Here is a 16,993-nt window from a genome sequence, read left to right on the forward strand (position 1 = left end):
GCAAAGCACTTTTCCTGGAGAGGTCAAGCGACCGGGGTCACCTGCTTTCAGAAGCGTTCCCCGAGGAATGTGACCCCCCAAAATGTACTCAGCCTTCAGTGGCCGGGTTGGCCTTAGGGCTTTTTGTTCACTCCGTTGATGTTTGTTAATGTCAAACATAGTCACTGTGCGGGCGTCTGGGTACACGCTGGTGATGAAAAGATTCTCTGGGCGGTTGGGTAATTTATAAAGTGGTGAGCGTGGGGGACCCGGTTTCAAGTCCCATTTTTAAGCGTAATGTGTTAACAGTAACAAAGTCCTTTCCTGCAGCCCATGGGTTTCCATGGTTCACTGGAAAGGAATTCCTATTTTCACTGATTTCATGGTTCGCCTATGGAGCTGGTTCTGGAATGTTTGCTTAGCAGCCCAATACTTAAAACTGCCCACGCGTATTAAAAGATACATGACTGTTCAGGAGGAAATGATTGTGATTTATATCTCCTGGACCCTTATTTTTACTAGATTGAGTTCATTAACCATTGATTAAAGAAACTTGTTAAGCTCCTAATGTTAAGCACAGAGAAATAGCGAAGTCTGAGATTGTTGGTGGCAGGCAGTGTACTGTACAGTCGCATAGCACTGTTATAGGAGGGGCAAGTACAAAAAGGAGATACATAACAAAAAGGAGATACATAACCTGGGAGGAAAAAAGTAACCCTTGAACGGCACCACAAAAGAAAAGCTGAAGATGGGTAACTGAATGATCAAATTATTACACAACTGAAGTTAATGGCATTTCAGTTGAGCAATGAGCTATATGGCATTGCCCTATAGCTACACTTTAGGGCAATCCTTAGAATGAGAAACGATTGTGTAACTGTAATAACAAAGTGTTTTCTTCTTTTGATTATAATTAAATTTTCATTTAATTGTTTTCTTCTGTTGACCCTAAGAAAACTTTCCTTTAATTCTTGTAGTTCTTATTCTGGTAAATTAAAACACAATAAGTAATCAAAAAATTTTATTTGTCATTGACAGTTCAATTAAGTAAAATATGAATTCAGTTATTCCACTGCACTATTATCGTTTTGCAATTTTTCCATAAAATAACCACTTCCAAATATATAGTTCAATGGTCAAAACAAGTGCAACAAATGATTTACAAATATGAAAAGAGTGTGGACCAATAACTTTCCCCCACCAAAGTGAATATATCATTGTGGGTCCAAGAAAATCACAATCCCATTAGGATGACATACTGTAAACAGGTGATGGAAACTTACCAATTCCTCGGACTTCCTTTGGCAACATTTCTTTTGATAAAAGTTTTCCAAATACAATGTAGTTTTTTTTTTTTTTCCTCAGGAAATAGACCTTTTAAGCTTGTCAAGATAATGTAAGCAAACGCCCTCAAAGATTATTAAGTCAACTGTAACTACTAATATCAGTCCTTAAGTTAATGTTGCTGAATAAAAAATCGAGGGGGGTTTTTCTTTTTGGTGGTTTTTTTCTGCCATCTTGGTTGACTGGGGCTTATGACAGTGCCCCAATTAGCCTTGCTAACTCCACTGCTCCCCCTTAATTCTTCTATAGCTGGATATTAGCATCTTCAGCTTTTTTTTTTTTAATCCTTAACTAGTCCCTTCATTATTTTGCAGGCTTATTCTCTTTTGGGAACTTCTTTCTTGCTACCCTTGTGCTTGGTGGTGGGTAGTTACCGACGTGAACAGTCTGCGTCCCCTTGCAGCTCTACCCATTTCCACCAGAGACTGTGACACTGGTTGGCTCCATCTCTGATCATCTACCTGCATCAGGGTCTGGTTTAACACTGTTTCTTTTGGGCTATTTTGAATTTGGTGAAAATACTCCCAACTGCAAAAATTCACAGAAACACACATACTCAGTAGCCATCACCAAATAGCCTTTCCCATCTTCTGGTTGTCAAAGGGAAACCAAGGCACTGAAAGGAGGGCCTCCGTGGGTCTGAGGTCAGCAATGGAGTCAGGAGGCCCACCCTCTCAAACGGCTCCTTTCACTATCTCCTTGCAGGTCAGAGAAACAGCAGGAAAATGAGAATTTAAACTTGATTTTCACTTCTGCCATCCGCCGGGACCCACTAATGCCCTAGAAAAGGAAGTTCTCCCACGGTCCAGGCATGGGAAAGGGCCTAACAGCAGCGGCTCTAGGTTGGCAGAGATACAGCCATGCCACATCCGGATTCAGTTAAACTTCCCCAAAGAATCCAGAGGCTGGCACCATGATGGTTTTATTAGGAGATGAGGGACAAGCCCTGCTCTTGTGCCAAGCCACAGTGACTCCTGGCATTTGGCAGAGGCTGTGGTGTGACCCTCTCGAAGTAAGGGTTAGTTGGTTGGGAGGAACTACATTGTGAACAAAATTGCCATAAACCAACCCTGCCATAGCTCAGGTTCTGCCGGGTAGTAGGTGTCAGGAGGAAAACATGAGCTTGCAGGTGTACTCATGAAGGTGTACTTATCCTATGGGGTCTCTAGTAACTGGCAATAACAGGAGCAAAGTAAATCTGGACAAATGCAAGGCATTTTGAAGAATCTGGCAGTGTATGCTGGGCTTTTATCAGATAGCAAGTTGGCAAGTCTGAAAGGTTTGCTCTCTCTGTGCTCAAGGTTTTGGCCATCCTAAAGGAGAATCATTTTGGCAGGGAGTACTGAGTAGTCTGCTGGGCACGTCTCTTGGGTCCAACTGCCACCACTTGTCAATCTGTAGGGATGCCCAGCAGGTCACAGCTGACATCCCAGAGCCGTCTTGCTATGGTCTCGTTACGAGCCTGGGCAGAGACCCATGTCACATGGCAGTCACTGGAAGGGAAAGAGAGAGGTGTGAAGCACAGGGTTGAGCACGGAGCCCGGGCCTTGCCTTGGTCAGGTAGCTCAGTTGGTTAGAGGATGATCCCGATACACTGAAGTCGCAAGTTCTATCTCTGGTCAGGGCACATATGAGAAGTAACCAATGAGCCAGTGAATGCATAAATAAGTGGAACAACAAATCGATGGTTCTCTCTTTCTGTCTTCCCCTTCCTCTCTCTTGAACATCAATAAATTTTTTAAAAATTAAAGAAAAGAATGGAGCCTGTTCTCTGCCTGGGATAAGAAATACAACAGAAAACCAACCCAGGGACTGCATGTCCTTGAGGCGTTTCACAGCCCAGGGATCGTGCTATGTCTCCATTCTCCAGTCTTTATCCTGGAGAAAACGTAACTTCCAGGCTGGAGCTCACTAGACCACCTCTGATCAGAATGCTGTGTTTGCTATAAATGCATATCACTTAGTCTTAATATCCCCCTCTGTATGTATATTATTTCATCGTTAATATCAGGGCCTGCCTGACACCTGTGTTATGGTCCATGTAGTTCAAATAAGTCTCTGAGGTACGCTCTACAGGACACTGTACACTGCACGTAGCTTAGATCCTGCTATTTACACTGGTCAGAGAAGCTCAGGGTAGTAAACAAAATACTTCTTATCTCTGGTCCACCTGTTTTTAAACTTAAGAACAAGAAAAGTCAGTTTCATAAACAGTGAGAGAAGACATGATAGCAGACAAGAAACGGTAACAAGGTACTCAGTGTTTCACATGCCTTCTCTTCATTGCTGTGATTCTAATTACTGTAGGTGCCCATTAAATGCAGGAGGGGTATCTCAACTCTGCAGCACCCAGAAATTTTTCTCAAGGATAATTCTTTTACTCATTTTTGTCATTTTTGCATCTAGCACACAGCCAGTATTCAATGTAGGGTTTTTAAACAAATGACTGAATAAATGGATCGCAATTTTGAAATCATATAAAAAGCACTTTTTAAAACTATGCTATTTCAAGAAAACTGCTTCTTGGACATTCTAAGCAAATTCTGAAGGAAAAAGGCTGAGCTGACAAGTCTGGAATTACGACGTGAAGCAAACGCCTCGCACTGTGTCCATCACGACAGTGCGGCTCCGAGTGCGGGCGTGCACCTGTGGCAGGAGCATCTCCTGGAAACCTGTCAGAAACACCAGTTCTCAGGCCCTCCCCAGACCTACTGAATCAGAATCTCAAGGGCTGAGGCCTAGGAATCTGTTTTTAACCAGTGCCCCAGATGGTTCTTAAATGCACAAAAGTTTGAGGAAAACCACTTAAAGAAATCTTGCATTTGAAAAACAAGCCTTATGCCCTGACTGATGTGGCTCAGTGGGTCGGAGTCATCCTGCAAACCAAGGGGTTGCAGGTTTGGGTCCTGGTTGGGGCACATGACAGGGTTGCCAGCCAGGTCCCTGGCTGGGGGTGTGCAAGAGGCAATAGATTGATGCTTCTTGTACACTCTGTTATTTTTCTCCCTCTCTTTCTCCCTCCCTTCCCCTCTCTAAAAAAATAAATAAAGTATTTAAAAAACAAGCCTTATAAGTATGGCACTTCCGTTTAAGGGAACTTGCCGGCACGGCCTGCCATTTCTGAGTGAGAAGTCCGTCACTGAGGAGCAGCTCTGTATGACTTTGCAAATGACCTGGCCTCTGCCAGCCTCTGCAGCCTCCACTGCACTGCCTCACACTCTTCTAAGTTTATGGTGAAGAGCAAATGACGCAATGGAGACGCAAGTGCCTTGTAAGCTAAGACATACTGTAAAAATTATTCCAATACTACAGTAAGAGCTACTTGAGTGTGGTTCAGGCACATGCACAGCCACGGTGCTGACATTCACAGTGGGGTTTTAATCGGCAGAGTAAGATCCCCCACGTATGCTGTCTCAGTTAATATCACCACCAATCTCCTCATAGCACAGGCTTCCACCCAAGCCACCATATCTTCCCTGATTCCCTCACTCAGTTGATCAACAAATGGTAAAAATTCTGCCTTTTCACCTAGCCATTTCTTCATTCCACTTGTCATTACCCCAAGTCGGGAACTCATTATCTCTCACGTAGGGTACTTATTCATTCAGTAAACACAGTTACCAGGGATGCTTTTGTAAAGCACAGACCAGAGTATGTCTTTTTCTACTTTTAATTTATGTATAGTCTATTCTTTAAAGTTTCAGGTCATTTCCACAAAATCTTGAAGGCAGAGATAAAAACACGTTAAGAATGTGATCTTATGTGATACCTGGGATTTTCTTCAAAATAAGATGAATTGAAAAAACATGGGAAGGGGTTGTAGATTGGGACAGGGCAGGTCTGGCCATGAGTCAGTGGTTGTGGAGGCTGGACTGTGGGTATGTGGGGATTTAACATGCTATTTTGTCTACTACTATGCATATTCAAAATTCTCCATAATAAAAAGTTTTAGAAGTCTTCACTTATTCAAGAAAGGAGTCCACTGATTCTATTTCAGTTCTGAAGACAGTAGAGAAATACAGGTTCAAATTCTTTTTAATATAAAAAAGTAGAATTAAAAGTCTAAAAAGGAGCAAAGAAAACTGAATTGACATAACAAAATACAGGAATAAAAGAAACAACCAGAAAGCATAGTCGTCAGTAGAAAAGATGACATGAATATAGTCAAACCTAGCAGTTACCACACGCACAGAAAATGTGAATGGGTCAAATTCTCCTATAAAAGGTAAAAAGCCTGGAGTTAAAGAACAAAAGCTATGTTAGGCAACACACTTTTTATTTATTTATTTTAAAAGATTTATTTATGTTTAGACAGAGGGAGAGAGTAGGAGAGAGGGAGAGACACATCAATGTGCGGTTGCCTCTCCTATGCCCCCTACTGGAGACCTGGCCTGCAACCCAGGCATGTGCCCCAACTGGGAATCAAACTAGCAACCCTTCGGTTCACAGGTTGGTACTCAACTCGCAGAGCCACACCACCTAAGGAGGCAACGTGCTTTTTAAAAAAGGACATGATATATCAAACAAATCCAAATTATTTCCTTTAGGCAATAACATTCCATCTTCAATAACAAATATATTCATACCTGAAATGATTCCCACTTAGAATCTCAAGACCTTCCGTTAAAGCACAGTACAAGCTGGTCTGGGCTCCCTCCTGGGGGGTCTTGATGAAGAAGGAGAAAAGCCGCCACATCCATTGCATGAAAGATGAGTGCCGAGTCAATTCAGACTTGACCGTGCCAGGATGTACAGAGTATGTTGAAACACCAGAGCCTGATGGGGGGCGGGGTGCCACAGAGAGAGAGAAAAGCGGGACTTAATGTTGCTAAATGGCCATAAAGAGCAGAGGACATGAATAAACACCGCCCTGTTTCAAATATCGTCTCTACCACTCATTAACTGTGTGACCTTGGGCAAGCTCTGGATGTTGTGACTCAGTTTCCTCATCTGTAAAGTGGGGATAATAATAGCTGCACCTCACAGGATCATTCTGAGGATTAAATAAGTTCATGTAAAAAAGCTTAGAATAGTGTTTGGTGCGTTTATACATTTAGAAATGGAATTTATACATATGCTATTTCAGGTCCCCATTTCTTCACTGGAAACCTTGGGGCCAGAAATGTTTCCAACTTTCTTCTGTGTTATAAAGGTACTATAATACATACACATATACTGCTTATTACCTACTCTCCCTATTACAGGTGAGGTTTTGTAGCCCAATGTGTTTTGGCGTCAAGCTTCTTTAACAAAACAAATTTTTAGGCCTTTGAAGATTTTACAAGCTACAGATAAAGGACTGTGGACTTGTATTATTTTCAACTCGACTCTATTCTACATGACCCACATTTTATATTCTCAGTTCCAACCATAACAGCCTTCTCTCTGTTTCTCAGACCAGCCCAACTTCTAATGCATCGTTCCTGCTCTTCCTGTTCCTCAGCCTCCTCGTCTGCCCCACGCTGTAACCCATCTAATTTCAAACCACCCTGCAAAGACTCAGCTTGCAACTCACTTCCTCAGAAAAGTCTACCCTGGTCCCTCAGACTGAATAAGGCCCCCTGCAAATCTGTTACAGGTCCTTGTACTTCCCCTTTATTGCATTTACCACAATTATAATTATACAACAACAACAAAGAAACAACCTAGATGTTGTTAAGGAAATGAATCGATAAACTAAGGCACACCTATACTATGAAACACAATGCAGCCAACAAAAGGGATGGGGTAAACCTCTATGTACTATGCAGAAAGATCTGCAAGATATTACGTTGGAATTTCAGTTCTTTATATATGATAAATATGTACTACATAAAGGCTTAAGATGATTGGAACGGTGTTGGCCTTAAAAGTCGTTGGCCGTGGTTTCTTGAGGAGAGAAAAGTAAGAGGGGGAGAGAGGGGAATAAGGGGGTTTTTCATGTTTAACTCTATATACTTCCACATTATTTGAATTTCTTCAATGAAAATTATTCATGTATTATTAGACTGATTTTAATACATGAAATTATTCATGTATTATACAACTGATCTTACAGTTGTATAAGTACTTGTTAATGATCTCTCCCCCATTGGATCTAAACCAAATCAAGGAAGGGACTGCACCTGCCTTGTGTACCACCCCAACCCCAAGCCCCGAATCCAGTGCATAGAATGGCACTGGCACTGAAAACTTGTCTGTTGAATGGTTGAATGAATGACTCTTCGGAAATGCCTAGGCTTCTTTCACTGCGCCACAGCCATCCCCCACCTAGTCCTCACATCCATCAGTCTTCTGCATTCATGCAGCCTCTGCTTTATTCTGATCCTGAGCCCGTTTCCCCACCGCCAGGCCACTGACCTGACTCTGTGGATAGAGCTGATAAAGAATGTCTTGCCCTGGGCAGAGACTGGACCTATGAACTGAGTTGACCACCAGCTTCCTTCTGCCTCATCTCAGGGTGGTCTGAATGGTTTGGTGATCCTGTTCCAACAATGGGGCACCTGTGTCTGATTCCTTAAGCCTGCATTCTGCACATTTCAACTCCTGGGCAACTGCAACTATCCAGCCTGGATTTCCTTTGTCTTTACTGGAAATCCAGAGTGAATGGTGCAGAGGAACTCTGTTTATTTGTGACTGGAGAGTGCCTTCCTCAAGCATACATTCCCTCATATCGGATCCTTCGCTGTTAGGGAGACACCCTGCCCCTCCAGCCCCATCCCGGCCCTAGTTTTATCCTAATAACTGCATTTCATGCCAGTTCAGGTCCCTCTGTTCCACTTGGTTTCACTATGAGTAATAAACCTTGGCTAGCTCACAAAGCCTGAATTAATTATGACAATAATCTGTGAAGCAGTTCCATTTTCCATATGAGCAAGTCAGTCCTGAAAAGTTAAGTAACTTGCCGCAGGTCACGCAGCCAGTAAGTGGGAAAGCGAAGCCTTCGAACTCAGTCAGCACTTCCCCGCCCCCTGGGAGTTGCCTCCAACGTCCCACTGTGGGCTGCTTCCCCAAACCAAACCCAGATGCAGTCATGGAAGCAGGCGCTGCCCCGGAGGGCAGGCTCTAGAAAACAGTCGCTATTTCTGGGCTTTTTCAGCAACTTCCCTGACTCCTGTGTCCACACTCATTTCTTCGAAGCCTACCTTTGAGCCTCCGGGCCAGCTCCTTGGTGAAGAGAATGTTGGCTAACTTGCTATGACAGTAGGCCAGACCTGCATGGTAGAATTTGTCGCCATGAAGGTTGTGGAAATGGATCCGTCCCAGGTGATGTGCCAGGGAAGACACGTTCACTACTCTTGATGGGGCTGATTCCTTCAGCTTCTCTAGCAGCAGATGGGTCAAGAGGAAGTGACCTGGAAGAAAAAACAAAATTAACTGAGTTCAGGAACAAGGCAGGGGTGAAGTGAGCAGGACTCCGCTATGGGAAGCAGAGAACTCGGGAATAAGGCCTCTGCCTCATTAATTCGTTATCACCTACAGAACAAGTTCAGCGCAGGTTTAAGGAAAGAGAAACAGTCAGAGACACAAGACACACCCTTCTGTGAGGCACGTCTGGATTATGTGAAAATGGACATGATGTCCTGTCTCTTTCCAGCTTTGATTAATATCATGCTTTAAGAGCAGGCAGCCTCTACCTGACACTGGCCACAAGGACCACTAGGAAGGAAGAAAGCGACACCACCCCCAGTATGATTAGGCTGTTCAAAATGCCCCAAGGTAAAGTGAATCTGAATCACAAATGAAAAAGTAGGCAGAACCAAGTGGGCCTCAAGTTTATCCCTGCACTATCAGGCAGGACGATGACATATATTGTTTACTAATGGTCTGTTATGGCCCCGAGGTCCAATCACACCACAAAGAAGACTCAGTCTGGTCCCTAAGTTTTCCAAGGAGAACTTTAGGTTCCGTTTGGCTTGTGTGATGAGACCAGATTTCTTACCCAAGTGGTTGACTCCTATGTGCATCTCGAAGCCATCTGCCGTCTTGGAGTAGGGACACATCATCACTCCTGCGTTGTTGATCAAAATGTGGAGATGCTTTTCCTCTGCAGGGAAGAGGAGACAGAACTGTGGCTCCTATACCTGAGAAATCTGGCTCACACCTAGATTCTGGAAATGGAGATGCAGGACTTCAATCTTTCCTCCATGTTCCCCTTATGCTTATCTTGTATTGTTTTCACTCTCAGACTTTGGGGAACTCCTGCATACTTTTACTACATGCCCAAATTCCATCTTAAATTATCAAATGGCCTTTTCAGTCCTTCCAATTCAGGAGCTGCTTACTGCTTCTGGCAAGTGTTCCATCCGCCTTTCCCAACAGAAAGACCTCCCAGCTGACTGGGAAGATTCCAAAGCAAGAGCAAAAACGATATTTTCTATGCACCCCCACCACTGGGAGTCAGGCCCCAAAAGAAATACTGGGTTCACTTCTTTGTTGTATCTGCCAACTTTCCCTCACGGTTCATTTTCTCATGTGGTTAGTGATTTCTGACTGTGCGTTCATATTGGTGGAAGTTGTTTTTCTTGGGAGGCCTGGCTCCCTGGGCTATAGGAGGATAATGCCGACAGAAGGCTCTCGGATTTGTTTTTCATGTGATGCTACGGGGCTTTATGTGAATTTCTCAGCTCAAGATTCTTGCACTATTTGGAGGTGTGACTTCTACCTTGTCCCCCATAGATGATGCCAGATTGAGGTTCTAATTTCTTGCAGACTATTCTTTGCTCACCTGTGTCCTGAAGAGATGATAAGCTTCGTTGTCATGTCCCTCAGCTGGTGGCCTGGGCTTTTTTAATCTCCTGTACAATGGGCCAGATGGCCTTTGGTGAATTCCAACCTTATGTGGAGCCTCAGATACTGCTCCCTAGCTCTCAAGCACCTGAGGCCTCATTTCCAGACCCTAAAACTCGTACTGAGCTCTGAAACTCCTGTGAGATTTTTGGCTTTAGTTCTTGCATATTGCTATAGCTTTTTGAGTTCACTTTTATTGCTGCCTGTTGAGGACTCCCCTTTGTTACTAATAAGTTCAATTGTGAATCAAAAGCTTTTGGTTATATTTGATATAGCATTTCTACATATTAGAGAGGGAGAGCAATCTTTTCCTTTTAGCAAAATCTGCCACATCGATCACAAGATCCACACACAGTCTCCAGTTCTACACTCACCTTCCAGGAAGCCCTTAGCAAAGGCTCGAATAGATTTAGTATCAGCCAAGTCCAGTTTCCGCACCAAAACCTGTTGGTTCCCTGTCATCGTCTGGATCTCTCTGGCCACCAACTCCCCCTTTTGCACATCCCGGCAAGCTATATACACACGGGCCCCTGTCAATCAACATATAAGAGACAAACTGTCAGCTCTGTTTTAGAGTAGGTACTGAAGCTCTGATACTACTGCTGAATGTTATTTTCTCCTTTTATTTTTTTATCCCTACTTTTCAACAGAGGTATATGATGAGTACATTAGGAAAGAAAAGTAAATCAATAACATTCGTTAAGTGTCCATTATATATGAAGCAGTGTGCTAGACTCAGACCAGCAAACCAGTGGGGCACTTAGAATGTTCTCGACTTCCAGGATTGGAGGAAGTAAATGAGAACGGTCATCATCGTGGGAGGTAAAATGGCAGCAGCAGGAGGGAATCAGAAGTGGATAAACTTGCCTCTTTGAGCCAGCTCTTTGGCTGTCTCCTTCCCGATGCCTGTGTTAGCTCCGGTGACCACGGCCACCTTCCCGGGAAGCTGGACAGTTGATGCACAAACCCCACTGGAGAGCATTTTCCTGCAGACAGAGGAGAGCTCATCAGTTCTTTAATTCCTTTGTTTCAGCCAGAGGGCCCTGCAACGCCCTGTGCCTTCAGACCCCAAGAATGGAGTTTGCTTGGGTTCTTTCTACTGCTGTCATTTCATAGGTTTAAGAAAGGCTGGAAGAAAGAAAACAAAAGTTTTCTATTCTTGCTCAAGAATAAAAGTGAGGCCCTGGCTGGTGTGGCTCAGTGCATTGAGTGGTGACCTGTGAACCAAAGGGGCACTGGTTCAGCTCCCCATCAGGTCACATGCCTGGTTTGTGGGCCAGGTCCCCAGTGTGTGTGTGTGGAGGGGGTGGGGGTGAGAGGCAACCACACACTGCTCTTTCTCTCCCTCTCTTCCTCTCTCTCTAAAGAAAAATAAGTAAAATATTTTTTAAAAAAGAATGAAAGTGAGTCTCTTACAAAGGCAATAATAATTGCTTAGAGCTACTCCCTACTGTATAAGAACTGGATGAATATTTGATTAGCTGGGAATCTGACTTCAGTCTAAGCTCTTCCATAGGCTTAGGAAATCACAAGACTCAGCCTGGAAGAATAAAGAACTGGCCCATATATGCCAATCAGTTTATGTCAATAACTGGCACCTTTATGCCTTGATAAACAGCTAAGCCAACACAAAAAGTTAAAATTAAAAAAGCTTGAATCTGGGACAAAAGAAACAGAAAAAAACACACCTACTACTAAAAATAAGACAAAGAAAACAAATGAGTACAAAAGGGACCTGAGATTCAAGTTCCGGTTTAGTTAGTCCTTGTTCTGAAGCACCCTACTAGCCTTTTTTAAAAGAATGAATACACAAACAGGAGTTCACGGGCCTCAGATTGTTCCCTTCTCTTCTCTGCCAATCTTGAAACTCATGTTAAAAGAATCTGTTGACTAGGAGATGCACTTTCAAAGGGCACTTCAGCCTTTTTCATTGAACTTGGAATTGCAAGCCACACACTCCTAGCCACTAAAGCTACTGGCTTAGTGCAACCAGGCAGATAAGAATAAGCTAGTTTCCCACTGCTAGTTTCCCACACCCCCTCAGCTCCAGGAGGGACAGTGTCTCAGGACCTCTATTCAGCTCTTTCTTTACCTTAACAAGCAGGAATGAAGAGGACAATCAACGTGGAAAGTCTAGCTCTGGCCTAGCTCCCATGACCAAACTAGGTGGTTAGGAACATAACTCTTGGGGTATTATCTTCCTCAGAACAATCTCGCTGAGATAATGAGCACTGTTTTCATTTCAGGTTCAACTTTTCAGTGAGATTCTATGTAGATAAGAGGATTTTGTGGTGGAAACATTTTTAAAAACAGCCGTTTTCTTCGGAGTACGGCCGCCGCGGAGTGCGCCTGGGGGTGGGAGCACTGAGGGTGCGGAGGAGAGGAAAAATACAATTGGATGAGAGGCGAAAAGAAGAGGTGAATTGGGTAAAAAATGACGGTGTCCTCTAGAGCGCCTCCCAGTCCCATTGGGACGTGACTATCCCGGCGTACAGCTACCCGCACCGCACCACGCCACCCCTCTGTGTCCTTTCAGTTTGTGGTTCACTGTCACCACTGGTGATTTACTTACAACCAATCGGCGGGCTGCCTGTTTTCCAGCTCACTACCTATTCTCTCGGGGCACTCAGCCAACCATCGACTGATTTACCACCTCCCTCTCCGGCCCATCCCGAAGTCCCAGGGCATGCCTCCGATCCCGATAATTCTGCTCCGAAAGCAGGATAGGGCTCAGGGTTATCATTTTCCCTCCTTTATAACACGGCCCAGAGAGGCACAGCGAATCTAACGATAACCAGGGAGCAAGCAATGGAGATGCAGATGCCACGATTCCCGTCAAGATCCAGTTTCAGAAAGCAGAAAGTTGAATCGCTCCATTGTACTTGAGAGGCTGAAAGCAAGAGGCTGAATAGAGTTGGTTCAAGGCGTGGGAGCTATGGGGAAAACAGTCTTGAGGTCCACACCTTATTTTTGGGTCTGAAACCCCCAAAGCCGTGACCCTGAGTGTTTGAGATAGCCTGGCACTCGGGGTTCGCTGGAGCCGGAAGCAAGGGCTGCTTAGATGGAAAAAGGGACCAGGAGAAACAAAGCAGGGAGCTCCGGTCCGCAGTCCCTTCCCACGGCCTGGGCTCCGCTGGTATCACCCTCCCCGCATCCAGAGCAGCCGGACCTCCTTCGACCATCGACCAACCTAACCCGACCCACGAGGACGTTTCCTTTTCCTTCGGTGGAACAGAGCTTCATTGAGAATTTACACCGCCATCCCCAACAAAGACTTCTCAAAAGAAGACATTATATTTGCACAGACCTGATTTGGGGTGCAGCGATGTACAAGAGAAGGGGGAGGAGGAGAAGTAGGAGCAGGACCCCAATCATCTTGCCGGGCAGCAGCGGCGGCAGGGCAACCCGTAGGGTGATGCTCCCGCGGTGCTCACCGAAAGTAGCTTCTCTTCCCACACACGCCCCAGTTGAGTAAGGCTGCAAAGCCGGGGAGCAAGGCCGTCTGGGAAATGTAGTCCAAAGCCTGGCGTGGGCTAGCAGGCAGGGAGCGTGCTCTTCCCAGTCGCCGAGAGAAGTTGAACCGGACGCCAGGTGCACTGCAGATCCCCAACCATTTAGGGTCTAGGGCCTTGGGGTCATCCAACTAGCTCTCCCCCAGCCCTTCTGGCCACCGGCGGTTCTCGGGAAATCTCCCCAGACCTCTATCTCCCGGGGCCCACGTACAGACCCCGGTTCACTTTCCCCCAATGATCGTTAGTCAGTTACCGCATGGTTTCTCTTGGAGATCAAATATTGGCACCTGGGAAATGTTTTAAGTCCGTTGACACAGGAAAGAAGCAGTTGGCGCCTGACAGTTGGTAAGAAAGGAGGAGGTGAGAATTCTTCCTCCTTAGGGATTCCAGTGGAGCAGAAGCGATTGGTCCCTGAACATATTCCCAGGAGAATCACTTTACTGTGTCTATTTTGAATTATGATGGCAATTATCATAACTTTCCTGAAGTTTGACCATTGCTTGGTAATAGAATATGGTTTTCTTGATGACTTGGGTTACTAATATGAACCCAAAGGTAACAATGAATTTCTCAGGTTAACACCACCACTGTTTTTGCCAACTCATGAAAGTATTCAATCCCGTGTTGAATGAAGACCATGAAAATGCTATGGGAATAAGGCTCCCTGTTCAGTCATTCCCTGCAGCTCTGCCGTCTGAGGCCTATATCTGGTTTCCAGGGGGTAAAGATGCGGGATGGTTAGCTAGTCAATATCTGGATGTGATTCCTTATTGCACTGTACAAATGTATTCTGGATCTTTCTTCTGGATAATTCACTTCCATTTGATTGAAAGACACAGACTGCAAGGTCAGTTGAAATCAGCATATCAGTTGGAGAGGAGAGGGTTTCCTTCATACAAGTTTCTGCTCACCGGACATCAGGTTACCCAATTTCGTCACATGTTCCTTGCTGTGTTACCTAATATTTGTACAGGATTTACACCTTAATTAAAAGCTTTTCACATGTGTTGTTTCACATGTATTCCTGTGTGGAGGTCCAAGAGGGAAGCAGGCAGAAATGACGTCTGGCCTGTCAGGGAAGACCTTAAACAAGAGATCAATGTGAATAGCTCACATAAGGATTAAGAAGGGGAAAAGAGAAAGCTTTGGGAGCTCAGAGCAGGAGGCCCCTCCTGGTCTAGAGATCAGGAACAGCTTGTTTGAGGACACATTTGAGCTGAAGCCTGAGGAAAGGTCAGAAGTTAGGGGGCAAGCAGCCGTATACAGAAGAGTGCTCTGAGCAGAGGAACAGCCTACCTGAGGGACTGGAGTCAGAGCAGGCAGCACGAGAACGATGGGGAACACTGGACTGGCTGAGGCGTGGGGCAGGGCAGAGGGCCAGAAATGGCAACGATGGCCTAAACTTACATAGTGCTTATTACATACCTGGCCAAGTCCAAGTGCTTTATATCTATTTACTCCTTCTACTTCCTTAATAACTCTATAACGTAGGGACTATAATTTCCCCTATTTTACAGACAAGGAAACTGAGGTAACAGGAAGGTTGACTAAGTCAGCCCAGGTCACAGTGGCAGAGCTGGAATTCAGACACAAGCAGGTTCTCTCCGGGGTCTGTGTCCTTAACTACTGAGCCATGTTGCCAAAAGATGAGGCTCGAGACAGAGACACGTTTGCACATCTACACAAAACAGGCACGCAATTTCATCTGTAGAATCCAGATTAAACACCATTGGTTAAACCTGATAACGGGAGATGGGTAAACAGACACGTCGTTTAGAGAGGCGACAACAAAAAGCAGGGAGGAGGCCCTTGAGGAGCACGAACACTAGGGGCCAGGTAGGGGCAGGGGAACCTGCAAGTGGCCTGAGAAAAAGGAGACAGGGAGATTGGAGATGTGTCAGTCTGGGTCCAATCAGGCTGGAGAAAACACACAGCACCTGAACAGGGAAAGTTGACTGTAAAGAATTATTAATCATAATAGGGGATTGGAGTAATGAGAGATGGGCTAGTACAAAGGTCCTTAAACTTTTTCTGTCAAGGAAAATAAATATTTTAGACTTTGGGGCCATTACGGTCTCCGTTGCAACTCAACCCTGCTGTTGTATCGTGAAAAGAGGCATAGACAATATATACACGAATGAGCATGGCTGTGTTTCAATAAAACTTTATTTACAAAAACAGGCAGTGGGCTGGATTTCACCTGTGGGCCATGGCTTGCCAGCTCATGAGCTAGTACGAAGTAAAGAGAACTCAAAAGAAGGTAAAAAGAGCAGATATAATAAAAAATATAACAGATATAATGTAAAAAATTTAAAAGCAGATATAATATTATAAACAACACGATATAGTATAATACAATATATCATAGCCACTATCTGGGCTGAGATAGTCCCAAGGAGGAGACCCCTTCCACTCCTGGCCTGAGACCCAGACCCTGCTGGAGACGAGCAGGAATAGCACCCGGAAAAGCACAGCAGTTGCTGTGGTGCTGCATCAGTGGAATTTGCTGGAAATTTACTGTCTAAGGTGCCAGGGAAAAGCTGTCCACAGGGACTGTCTCGCTGGAGGCACTTTGCTGTAGGTCCCCCAGGGAGACGGCTGCTGGGGGAGGCCACCTGCGGAGGAAAGCTGACGTCGGCACTGGGGAAGCTGTAGGTAGTGCCAGACCTGGAGGCAAACCCGGTTCCCCACCAATGTCTCTCCAGTGCCATCTGCTGACGAAGCTTAACATTGGGCCAGATGGCAAAGAAAAAATAAACAGTCCATTTCCATTTGCACAGAACAGGCAAAAAGAATGAATTGAAGCTGAGAGGCAATAAATTGATGCCTGGCACAGCAGGTAATCTGGAGAATATAGTATAATAAAACATATTGAAAAGGTATTTTGAGAAATCGGTACTCACAACATGAAAAACATTATTCGTAGAACAAATTGATGTTAGACCTCACCAAACTTAAGATTTTTTCCTCTTTGAAAGATAATAAAATCATAGACTGAGAGAAAATATTTGCAAAACACATACCTAATAAAGGATTTGTAGTCAGAATATGAATTTTCAAAAACTCCTGAAACTCAGGATTAAGAAAACAACCCAATTTTCTAAATGGTCAAGTGATTTCAATAGATGCTTCCCCAAAGGAGATAGAGAGATGGAAGATAAGCACGTAAAAAAGGCTCAGTATTATGTGATTAGGGAAATGAAAGTTAAAACCATAATAAAATACCACTATATACCCACTACGGGGTCCAGCACAAATAACTCCCCTTTTTATTACAAAATCTTTTATTACAAAATCACAAGCATGTAATTCTGTAATATAACAATATCATGCTCAAAAGCACACCATATGACATTTTAGGTGAAGTGTTCAAATTGCTCTCCATCTCA

General features: G+C 44.5%; 1 protein-coding gene across 2 annotated transcripts; it reads right to left on the reverse strand.

Moving 5' to 3' along the window:
- Positions 1-2,229: 2,229 nt before the first annotated feature.
- RDH11 (retinol dehydrogenase 11) lies at positions 2,230-13,556 on the reverse strand. 2 transcript variants are annotated; one of them, XM_037125951.2, is made up of 7 exons: positions 13,400-13,556; positions 10,960-11,078; positions 10,467-10,622; positions 9,245-9,349; positions 8,448-8,657; positions 5,910-6,099; positions 2,230-2,816 (listed from the first exon to the last, which is right to left on the reverse strand). In XM_037125951.2, the coding sequence occupies exons 1-7, from the start codon at positions 13,465-13,467 to the stop codon at positions 2,714-2,716; spliced, it is 951 nt and encodes a 316-aa protein (XP_036981846.1). In that variant the 5' UTR covers positions 13,468-13,556; the 3' UTR covers positions 2,230-2,713. The 2 variants fall into 2 exon arrangements, with proteins under 2 accessions (XP_036981846.1, XP_036981847.1); XM_037125952.2 differs by lacking the exon at positions 2,230-2,816 and adding an exon at positions 5,625-5,802.
- Positions 13,557-16,993: the final 3,437 nt, after the last annotated feature.

The sequence above is a fragment of the Artibeus jamaicensis genome, unplaced genomic scaffold (assembly GCF_021234435.1).
Source record: "Artibeus jamaicensis isolate MK-2021 breed Jamaican fruit bat unplaced genomic scaffold, CSHL_Jam_final contig_851, whole genome shotgun sequence".
NCBI lineage: Eukaryota > Metazoa > Chordata > Mammalia > Chiroptera > Phyllostomidae > Artibeus > Artibeus jamaicensis.

Excerpts from the sequence above, each read along its gene's own strand:
- RDH11 (XM_037125951.2), bottom strand. The coding sequence starts at position 13,467 with ATGATTGGGGTCCTGCTCCTACTTCTCCTCCTCCCCCTTCTCTTGTAC. Across the intron at positions 9,350-10,466 it reads TGCTAAGGGCTTCCTGGAAG|AGGAAAAGCATCTCCACATT; the intron begins GTGAGTGTAGAA and ends TCTTCCCTGCAG. Across the intron at positions 8,658-9,244 it reads CATAGGAGTCAACCACTTGG|GTCACTTCCTCTTGACCCAT; the intron begins GTAAGAAATCTG and ends TTTTTCTTCCAG.